A 12,341-nucleotide genomic window follows, 5' to 3' on the forward strand; every position below is an offset into this window, starting at 1 on the left:
CATAAAGCTTCTGGGGCATTAGATTATGAGCCTGAACATCCAGATAAAGTAAGAATTCAGGTAAAAGTTAAATAAAATGATGGGGCTGGCCTGGTGGTATCATGGTTAAGTTTGCACATTCCACTTCAGCAGCCTGGGGTTTGCAGGTTCAGATCCCAGGCACAGACCTACACACCACTCATCAAGCCACGCTGTGGTGGCATCCCACATAGAATAGAAGAATATTGGTATGGATATTAACTCAGTGACAACCTTTCTCAAGCAAAAAGAGGAAGATTGGCAACAGATGTTAGCGCAGGGCCAATCTTCGTCAGCAAAAAAAAAGGGGGAGGTTAAAGAAAATGGGTTCACTGGAGTGGTAGGGACAGCAGTCATTTCACCTTAGTTTTTCTTGACCAATTAGACATTCTCCTAATCAAATCCTAATACTCTGAAGTTAGATACTTGCCTTTCCTTCTACAAACAGCTTCAGATCACCAGGCTGGGCTGAGAATTATGACAACAGCTAACACCTATGTGGCCTGCTCTTCATAACAACCTGGTGGGGCAGGGATTATTAGAATCTCCATTTTCTAAATGAGAAAACTGAGGCTCAGAGAGACTGAGGAACTTACCCAAGATCACAAGCTAACAAGGGGTAAAGCTGGGATTTAAATTCAGGAAGTCTGGCCCAGAGCTTATGCTACAACTTCCACGTTACACCCCACGCTCCTTGGACCCTAGAAGCCAGCAGACATGCTGCCTGCCTGGTCCTCCCCTGCTCTTGCCGGACTGACTGACCATCAGATTCCCACCTGGTTGAGGAAACACAACTCAGCTCCTTTGCCATCAAGTTGGGGCTGGTGCAAAGGGACACATCCTGATGGGGTGAGGGCTCAGTCGGCCCAGGATCTCTGTGCTGTTCAGACGCAAGGAATCCTGACCCCAGACACCGGCTTCAAAGCCAGCTCGAAGCAAATACTTCAAGGGAAAGTAAAATGTGCACAAATATGTTGGCAGGAGGCAATTAGAGAGGACTTGCCTGGAGGGCAAAAAGACAAGCACAGGCCGAGGCTGAGAGGCTAAACTGAGAGCAAGACAGATGGGCAAATTGTAAGGAATTTAGAACATAAAATTTCTGTTTAGGATCCAGCAACAGAGTGCAAGAGGGAGGTGTCATTTTGGTCCAATCAGACAAATTTCTGTTTGGGACAGTAAGTAGCTGATTTACCAATAAATGGTTTTTAAGACTCCTAGAGCGATTTCTTTAAAAAAGGCCGTGGGAGTTTATGTCAACCTTGAGATTCTTCAGGCATGCACTTGATGTGACCATAAAGGAGAAATCCAGGGTTCCCTTAAAATAATAATTATTTTTTATGTTTTGGGAGATTCTATTAGGAATATTGGACAATCCTATAAGAAATCTATATCTTAGAGGGAATTTTTATAAATGCCAGTTCTTTTGAGATGTTTCATGTAAACATCTATGAACATGGTGAGCGGTCTGAAACACTCCACTTTTCGCTGAGGTACTTTTCCGGGCTTCCATCCAGTTCCTGTCCTTATCCCTCCACCAGACTCCCCACTGCCGCCTCCTCTGCCTCACAGTTCACCTCTAATTCCCTCACACCTTTCCTCGTAACTTTTGTTTCCAACGTTCTCCCAACTATTCAACTAAAACTGGCACCACTTCAAGCCACCTCTCCTCTTATCCAACATCTCTCCCCTGACTTTGTCTCGAATTGGAATCCTGTTGAACCCTCTGTGCATCTAGAAACTCTCTTCTGTTGACTTCTTGCCCTGCAGTGTCTTGGGCCCCCTCTTGGCCTCCTTTGTCCTCGTCAGGGGCTGACAGCCTCTCGGCCTCCAGGTAGCTGCTGTTCCCCTGATGCTCTCTGATGCATTCTCATTGTGGCTCAGGGTCAAAACTCAACATTAGTTGGATTTTTAAATTTGTGTTAATCTATAAAGGATGTGAGACTCAAAAATGGGCTAGCCAAATGTTTTGCTTATGGGACGCCAAAAAGACAACAAAGTAAAAAAAAAAAAAAAAAAAAAAAACCTTAATGGCATATAAGCAATTCAAAGAATAAAACTAAGAGATTAAGAAAAAAAAAGCCTGCAAAGCTCAGATATTTAGTGCTACCACACATTGTTGAGGTTAAGTGCAGCTTTTCAGTTCAAGAACCACACTACTCCTATATTTTATTAAATGAACCCTTTATAATCTAAGATTTAGCAGCTTAAAAGACAATGAAAAGAATAAAGTCAACTAACAAAAATTTCAAACACAAGTTTGGAGTGGTACTTGGAAAAAAATAATGTCCTTACTGTATTTATAGAAAACTCTACACAAAGGGTTAAACAGAAAAATAAAAGGAATTTATCAATCAAAATCCTTATGCCTTAGTAAAAATAACAGTAGTAATATTAACATGTTTCTATAATGTTTAGTATTTTTCAAAGTATGTTTACATGTGACACCAAGTATGACACTTGCCCTAATTGTGAGCTGTTGGTAGAGTAGAAGCTACTATCTATTTAGTCATTGAGGAAAAGCAACAAGTCAATGATTTGTCTAAAATTAAATGTCCTGCTTTCCTTAAAGATACTATGCCTAGGAGCAAGGTGCTGAAGATTTGCCATGTATTTTTTTTTCATTGCAATAAACTTAATGATAGGCAATTCCTTCCTGGTCAGACACCTGTAATCAAACTATCAGCATTTTCTTGACAACGTGTCAATAAAAAGAATTTTAAATTCATAGATTTTTCTATTGTTTCTATTGCAAACTTCAACAAAATGGAAAAATTACTGGTCTTGGCTTTCAGTATGCGCTATGTATTATGTGTGTATGTGTACACACACACGGGCGCGTTTACATGTCTAAAAGAGCGGAGTGCTACCAAACTCTTGAGCAGAGAAGCAACGGCGGCACTAAGATGGACCTAAACGTAAACGTGTAAGAATGCTCATTTCTTAAACTAAGTTTCTTCTTTCAAGTAGATTATAAAGCAGAACAAATCACTGAGCATATTTGGAAGTAATCATTTGTAAATGTGGATAACGTCAATAATATCTGCTCTAGCCGCTGTCCTCGATAAATATGTCATTTCTGAAAGAGCAGAAGTAATAATGACAAACCATGCCTAACTGCATCTTTAAAATTCTATTACATTCTTGAGCTTCTGACACTATGTTACTCTTGAAAGGAATAAAATAAGAGTAATATAAAATTATCTGGACTATACATATTTATAAACGGAGTAAATTTGCATAACATAGTGGTTGAACTTTACAATTTGAATACATTCCTCCATAATTATCACGAGGAATACATAAGTTTAATTTATTCTTTAACTTACCTTCTTCTGAAATGTAAGCTTTGATAGGGTACAATTTCAATTTGAAACATTATTATTTTTAAAAGCCTCATTTGAATATCTTTTCATTTTAGCTGGTCTGACAAAGGCTCTCATAATTATCTTACAAGCCAAATTAAGAAATGTGCATGGAAAGGAGTTGGAATTCAAATGGATTTGCACATGATTTGATGCTCGTGCCCCGAGAAAATCCATGGGAGCCTTTGCCAGCGTTGCACAGAGTTGTCAGGCCCTGTTCGATTTCAGCATTTATTAACGATGTGAATGAAGGCTTAGAGCGCAGGCTTATCAAATTTTAAGGTGACATGAAGCTGGTAGTTATTTCACTGGGAAAAAAACACAACAGAAGGGCATTAGGGACTAAAATCCAGAAGATGAAATTTAACAACGACAAGGACCAATTCCTACTCTGTGATTCAATGAGACAAGCACCAGCAACAGGATGGGTGAAGATGTGGCTTGGCAGGAGTTTTCACTAAAATAAAAGAGGAGCATTGAATCGACCACATGTCAGTACAAGTCAAAAGTGTGACATCATCCTACACTTAGAAATCTGTCAGGAGGATAGATCTCATGTTAAATGTTCTTACCACACAAGATTTAAAAAAGAGAAGGAGCTCTGCCACAGGGGGAAGAACTCAGATGTGATGCCCTTGACTTAACCTCATCCACCTCGAGCCATAATTTCCATGTCAAACCACCTAGGGAGTATAAGTTTTTTTGGAGTTGAAACTAAAAATCTGTTTATTATTATTATTTTTCTACATTAAATTATAGTTAATTAAAAATTGTATATATTTAAGACATACAACTTGATGATCTGATGTGCATTGTGAAACAATCACCACAATCAAGCTGATTAACATATCTGTCACCTTGCACATAGTTTCCTTTGTGTGTGTGTGAATGGTGATTTTAAGATCTACCTTTTTATCAAATTTCAAGCATACAACACCATATTAACTACAGTCTCATTGCTGTACATTACATCTCCAGAACTTATTTATCTTGCATAACTAACACTTTGTACTCCTTGACCAACATCTCCCACTCCTTGACCATACCCCCAGCCCTGGGTAACCACCATTCTACTCTCTGTTTCTATGAATTTGACATTTTTGGATTCCACATATAAGTAAGAGTATGCAGTGTTTGTCTTTCTGTGTCTGGCTTATTTCACTTAGCATAATGTCCCCTAGGTTCATCAGTGTTATCACAAATGGCAGGATTTGGTTTTTTTTTAAGGCTGAATTATATTCCATTTTGGGTGTGTGTGTGTGATCACATTTTCTTTGCCCAATCATCTGTCAATGGACATTTAGGTTGTTTCTACATCATGAAAGTGAAGATATCTCTTCAAAATACTGATGTCATTTCCTTTGGATGTATATCCAGAAGTGAGATTGCTGGCTCATAGATAAGTTCTATTTTTAACTTTTTGAGGAACTTTCATGCTATTTTCCATAACAGCGGCACTAATTTATATTCCAACCAACAGCACACAAGGTGTCACTTTTCTCTACTACTTTTCCAACATTTGTTATCTCTTGTCTTTCTTATAATAGCCATTCTAACAGGTGTGAGGCGATATCTCATTATGGTTTGGTTTGATGATTAGTGATGTTGAGCACCTTCTCAGGTATATACTTGTTGGCCATTTGTATATCTTCTTGAAATGTGTATTAAGGTCTTTTGCCCATTTTTAAATTGGGTTATTTTTTTTTTTGCTATTGAGTTGCATGAGTTCCTTATATATTTTGGATGTTAACTAGGGGTATAATTTACCACTCAGTTTCAAGAAGGGGTAGTTATTAGAAGGAAAATGTTCCCTGGATGCTGAAGACAGAAATTAATTCAGAAACATGGTCCTAGATGCGATAGACATCTTGCCCATCACTGTGAGAATATAGAATAAGAAGCTTGGAAATTAACTTAACCAGGTCATTTCATCTAGTCCACTGCCCCCAGTGGGTTAAATGCTTAAGGCAGCCTCGAAAGCACAGATCTAGGGAGGTAATATTTTAACTTTTCCCTGAGACTATTTAAAACTTTGATCAGTTGGACTGATGAAGTCTTGGATAGAGAGTGGCTGGAGAGCTGCAGGAGAGACTACAATTGGACACATAGGTGTTGAGAGTAGAACCCCAACATGACTACTTTGTAAATAGTTTAAAAATCTCAGCATAGCTCCACTTTCTAGCAACGTGTCCTATCCAAGTTGCTTAAAAACCTCAGTTTCTCTATGAGGACAACAGTAGAACCCACCTCATAGAGCCATTGTAAGGAATAAACGAAATAATAAATATGAAGCCTTCAGAACATTATATGTAGTCCATAAATGTTACCCATTATTCACAAAGCATTTCCTTTAATTTCTTAGGCATCAAAGCTTATGAAGCCCTTTTGTGTTCACCGAATCAGCCACTGGGAATAAAAACTGGACATAGAATTTTTTTAACTGAACAAAGTTGGATATCATCCAGTCCAGTTTTTCCAAATCAAAGCTTAATTGTAACACCCCAAGACAATAATTAAAAACAGAGCTGCTCTAGCAGAAGGAGTTAGTTAAAAAAAAAGTGTGACTCCACACACAGAAACATTGGCTCAGTCTGAGGCCGCAATAGAAGTATTTGTCTCTGGTGCAGGGCATACGTGCTGCGCTTACCCTGCCCTGAATAAGACCACACATGTCTGTCCCCACCTGACACCTCCTGAGGGTCCATGAGTGTTTTCTGGGAAAGACCATCAGCATGCTAGGGGGTCAGGAATCCACATAAGAGGAATGGTTAAGAGTGCTGGGACTTTATTAACCTGATAAAAGGTAAACCTGGGTGAAATACACCATTCGTCCTCAAATATTTGAAAAACTCTTCTGTATTTGAGGCAACAGACTATTTGCCGCAGGGTACAATGGGGAATAAAAATTAAAAATGACTGAAAAACAGATTTTGGGTTACTATCCTGGGACAGCAAAAGAGAACATGGGATCTAGAGGCAGAAACCCCAGATCCAAGACCTGGCCCTACTTTTTCCCAGCTTTTGTACTTCAGGCAAGTCACCTAAACTCTGAGTCACACACTCCTCATCTATAAGGTAACAGAAGTCAACAACAACGATCATATGAGAAGGCACATAGAAAATGTTTTGAGACTTTAAAATGATTTGAAAATAGCAATAACAATAAGCCACAAGAATGGGGTGCCCCAGTGCTCACAGTGGTCAAACGAAGCTGACCAGCTGTCACCACAGGGCTCCTCTTACTGGATGGGAAGACTGACTGGACCAGAGGCAGAAGGGAATTGCCATTCTCCCAACTGCAAGTACAGGTTCTTCACTTACCACGAATGTGTTTTACCTCAAAGGCAGTAAATAGTAATGAAAGGACAGTTAGAAAGAGTCACTCATGACAATAATTTCAATTGGCTAAAGAATGTAAATATCCACAATCTTTATAGAATTTGTGAACGGGCTGGAATTCCACCAAGAAACTCATCAACTTAACTCTGCAAAGATCAGCTTAACTCAAACTCCCAAATATCACGAAAGTGCCGCAGATCAAATTATGGTCAATTCATTTCACCCAAACTCTCTCTCCACATTTGTGCTGCCAATCTTGAAAATACATGGAATTTTCTGGATTGTAAAAGCTCAGTCAAAATCTCAAATTTCAGTCTTTGGATAGTTGATACTCTCCTTATGCCCATCTGCTTGCTGTATTTTAGTTTCATTTTTATTCGTGTTCAGAAATAAGTCATCCCAGAGTCAGTGACGCCTGCAGTTGCTTCAAGCTGACTTACCCTCTGACCCTCTTTTCCAGGTGGACCTCGGGGGCCTTGGATCCCCAGGGAATCCTAAGAGGAGAAAAGGACACATGTTAACAGACCATTTCCGGTACACCTGCCTCAACGGAGAATGCTGTGAAAATTAATACCTACTTTATTGATTAAACAAAACTCTTAAAGTGATTTGAGCTCTTGCAAGGTTAGACTACGTAATATAGTAATAATGATGAATTGTCCTTCTTTGACTGGTTTGTCTTTGTCATTAACTCCAGAAGAGAAAACAGGCAATTCCAAACCAGGCATGAGGCCCAAAGTTCACTGCCAGTGAAGACTCCCATGTGATCAGAACCACATTTCACCAAACTACCATAAATAAATGGTAACCATATTTGCAAGCAAAAAAAATTGCCTCTTCCTATATTTAAACGTTATAAACACAACTACATTTTTGGTCAAGAGTAGCTCTGTAAGTATCTTCTAAGAAAACACGTGGTTATGACGTTGGCTTCAAAGTATTTCTATTCATAACACTTCATTTTTAGTACCATAGACTTTAGTTAATACTTTCTCATAACATTGTCAAGTGGTAGAGAAAATCATTTTTTCAGATCATAAAAAAGGCCCAGGAAATCCCACACGTTGTTACTCTGGAAGTGGTCTCCTGATTCCCACAGATAGCTACTATTACACAGGAATTCTGATTCACCATGACGCTCACAGTGAAGATATTGCTGGTTTCAAAAAGCCTTTGGCAGTTCCTGCGAAGCTGTTGACTCTCTGAAAGCTGCTTCTTGGTCTCTCCTGCTGCCTCCCCCTTCCCTGCTCAACTTTCAAAAGTGAGGGGGATTTAGGCTCGTTTTCTTCCCACTCTATATAACTCAAGAAATCCATACAACCTCCTCCTCACACTCATGCTAGAAATCTAGACTTCATCCCCCATACTTTCTTCTCTCAAATTTGTTTTTCACATCCTGTTACCAAGTCTAGTTGATGTATCTCCAAAATATATTTGGATCCATCGATTTCTCTCCCTTTCTGCTGCTTCCGTTCTTGCTTCTTGCCTGCTCATCTGTAAGAGCTTCCCAGCTGACACTGGACACAGACCCACCATTCTCCACATCACAGCCAGACTGATCTTGAGAAAGCCCAGCCTGGCGCTCCCTGATTTTCCCCAGGGAGAGTGGACGCCTGGCTTCAGTCTGCACTGCCTTGTACTTGTCCCTCAAGAGCTGCTCACAAGTTTACTTAAATGCTTATTCCTGTAGTTATCGATTTCTCTCACCAGGCTCTAAGGGCAACAGTAGAATCTGTGTCTTATTCGTCATGGTATGTGCCTATGAATGTTTGAGTGAAAAAAATCTTACTGGGAAATCAAGTCATTCTAATAAAAGTTTTTGGGTAAAAACAGAAATTTTCAAAGGGTTTTACAAATATTTATGATTAACTGATCATATATTAAATGCCTTAAATGGTTTGGGATAAATGAGAAATCTAGTAATACATATTCAAACAAATCTGAATTCACCTTCATTCCAGAATAAACATTCTTCTGCTATCTAATTTAAAAATTATTAGGATTCCTTTTTGTTTTTTTTTTTTAAAGATTTTTTTTTATTTTTTCCTTTTTCTCCCCAAAGCCCCTCCAGTACATAGTTGTATATTCTTCGTTGTGGGTCCTTCTAGTTGTGGTATGTGGGACGCTGCCTCAGCGTGGTCTGACGAGCAGTGCCATGTCCGCGCCCAGGATTGGAACCAACGAAACACTGGGCCGCCTGCAGCGAAGAGCGCGAACTTAACCACTCGGCCACGGGGCCAGCCCCCCATTAGGATTCCTTTTTATAATATGACTTTTTTCTTTAAAATTCATGGCTACCTTTAAACTAAAACATCAGATGTGCTTGTCATGACCTATAAATACTTATTATGCATATATTAATTTTTCTTTTTTCATAGAAACTAAATTTTCATAAATGCCATAACATGCACAATTTCACCATCTAATTTTGTTTTGAATATAAAAAAGTGATAGACATATTTTAATTTTTCATTCAGATTGCTTTCTTTTGATTAAAGTTATTAGAATTTAGCATAAATTATCGTAGCTAATTTTCAAAAAGCATTAGTACAAAGAATCACCAATCCTCAGTGTTCCCCCAAATCTTTTGGATTCCTTCACAAAACACTAATAAAATGTATATATTTACTACTTTCATTTCTTTTAACTACTTTTGGAACATTTTAATGGTATAGTGTTATAGGGACATGTGGAGCCTATATTTTATTGATTTAGGCAGGAATAAAAAGCAGGGAATGAAAAAAGTGGTCAGTTCTGTTTGTTATTATAAAAAAACACATAACAAAGGAAAGTTGGGTAATTAGGCCAACTTTAGGATGGTAAATTCCTAATGTGTACAATAAAAACAAATGTTGAAATCCAAATATACCAAGTATTAATTACAACAGAACTACAGGGAGTTGTATCATTTTTTATAAGACTGACAGTCTTGGCTCTAGATGAAACTCTTCCCTCTCAGCCTTAGGAAATTATTACCATTTCACGAATAGTCAAACTCTATATAACATTTTTGATATCCATCCAAATGCTGACAGCTCTTTCAGTGTTTTTAAACACGAGCTACTAAAACATCCACACACCAAACATTCATCAAGGGAGCACAATAAATTCTGAGCAACAGACAATGAAAATTCCACTCCCTTTACTGGTTGGAGAAGTTACAGGACAAAACCCTACATGATGCTAAAGTATTAAATTTGATTTGGAATGTATTCAATGGATTAAAAAAATATTTATGAGAACCTTTTGTGTGTGAAGTCCAAATAGTAAGATATGGTACACTCACATACATAAACCAACTAGCGTGCCTGCTGGATATTTGTGATTCTGAATCCCGCCTCCCCCCAACCTTTGCTAAGTTTAGGACCCAATTAGAAATTTGATTAAAAGATTGGAAAATTATTTTTATTCTCCAATGGATTATTCACTATTTGAATTATTCATGGCCAACTTATTTTTCTTCTTTGTTTTTGAGGAAGATTCGCCCTGAGCTAACACCTGTGCCAATTATTCCTCTATTTTATGTGGGACGCCATCACAGCATGGCTTGGTGAGTGGTGCTAGGTCTTCACCTGGGATCTGAACCTGCAAACCCCAGGCCGCTGAAGCAGAATGCACAAACTTAACCACTACACCACTGGGCCGGCCACCTATCCATGACCAATTTTTAATTCTAGACACGTTGCATTACTGCTCAGAATATTCTTGAACTGTATTTATTGAATATTAGTTGACATTTACAAAGGAAAATATCAATATTGTCATTAGTAAAGCATGGGTCAACTGTAGAAAAATCATATTTTTCCCAAAATAAGAAGTTAAAATTTGGGGATGATTCATTATTTATGATTATCCAGCTCACTACACCTCCCATTTGGTAAAGTCAAACAATGGATTTACTTGTCACTTACCATGAACATTACAGATACGCCTAAGCTCTGACCTACTTGAATCACACTTGGCAGAGCTCAGCATTCGTCTCAGAACCCTCCCACAGTTCTTTCCTACTCTGGCCTTGTAAATGCCATTTTGTGTGTACTTTACTGATCTTCTTAGTTGACTATGAGTTCTAGAGGACAGAGGGTCATTTTTTCTATCCTCTAACACACTTACAGAAGAGATCAATAAACAGTAAATTGGATCATAAGAAAGAAAACGCTGGGTGCGGGGTTGGCGAGAGGGGTAGAGGGGAACATATATATGGTGACAGATAAAAGTTAGGCTACTGGTAGTGAGCATAATGCAGTCTATACAGAAAATGATAAATAATAATGTACACCTGAAATTACACAATGTTATAAACCATTATGACCTCAACAAAATAATTTAAAAAAAAAATTCTGGAACAGAATACTACTGGGTGGTGGTGGGAAACAGGTTTCTGCTCTACATGTAATCATATTTATTTTCAAAACTTGGACTTGCAATTAAAACCACATTGGAGAGCCTTCAGCCTTGTCTGTACTCCTCATCCAAAGCAACCGTCACATTCTCTGACATCTAAGAGGAAAATCGCCTCACAATTCATTTAAGAATTGATCATTTACCACCTATGACATATCTCTAGTATGAAACTTATTCAAATCTTTGACCACTACTTGACATTTGACAGATTTATGTCATTTTTCTAGTTAGAAAATGATATCTTAAGTATCTTTGTGCACACAGCATATTTGCATAATCTGTGCATTATTTTCTTCTTTGATTTAATTTACTGAATAATAATGCCTATCCATTTTTTCTACTTTTTCCATCTATTTAGTCTGCTATGAAAATAACTGTAAATTGGGTTATTCCTAAAATTTCACAAACCTAAGATTTATTGATTTTCAGAAAGAGAAGCTTGAGAACGTCCTTAGGATATTTGTGATATAAACATCTGCATATGTCTGTCAAGTATTCATTTACTATTTTGAGTGGAATTTTGGACATTAAAAATGTTGACAAGAAAGGAATTCATAAGGATGTTACCTCTTTTGGCTAGGACGAAATATGCAAAAATATCCAAGCCCGCGACACCATTTCAAGTTCCAGTGGATAGCTATGACAGTGTGTTGCATTTCACACAGCTCTCTCTGGACAATCTGCTGATTATTTAAGAGAGGCTAGAGCTTATCATCATGGAAGCCCATGTAAATATTTAACTGGGAAATTACTGAGAATTAACTGGTTCAGAACAGAATTTTGAAGTGTTTAACAAATACAGCAGATGTTTAGTCAAGTTAATAGGGTAGATTAATTGCATTTGAACACACTTTGATTTGCGAAAAGAGGCAAGATATATTCATAACTTCTCAATTAAAGGAAGAAGCTGAAGTAAAAAGGGAAAGTTTCATTTTAAAGTATTATTTGCACACCCTTGCCAAGAATGCTGCAGAACATGTGAAACCCAAAACCCACTTCAACAAAAATGTTATGCAAGTAACTGTATTGTAAGTGTTATGATTATTGCTTTAGAATATGCTTCATAGACTTGAAACATAAGACTAAACAAAATCTGCATAAATTCTCAAAATACCACTAGGGCATTTTCTGTGTTTCAAATAGAGTGTACAAAATTAAAATGGAAAACAGAGTCTACCTGTCTTTATAGAAAATTTCATGCCTTTACTACGAGAACAA

General features: G+C 37.8%; 1 protein-coding gene across 1 annotated transcript in view; it reads right to left on the reverse strand.

The window, feature by feature from the left end:
- Positions 1-12,341, reverse strand: part of COL19A1 (collagen type XIX alpha 1 chain) — a 304,996-nt gene that overhangs the window by 127,554 nt on the left and 165,101 nt on the right. Inside the window, exon 16 of the mRNA XM_046638990.1 lies at positions 7,160-7,213. Coding sequence (XP_046494946.1) covers positions 7,160-7,213 — 54 coding nt within the window. The remainder of the gene's footprint in view (positions 1-7,159; positions 7,214-12,341) is intronic.

This window comes from Equus quagga, chromosome 15 (assembly GCF_021613505.1).
Source record: "Equus quagga isolate Etosha38 chromosome 15, UCLA_HA_Equagga_1.0, whole genome shotgun sequence".
NCBI lineage: Eukaryota > Metazoa > Chordata > Mammalia > Perissodactyla > Equidae > Equus > Equus quagga.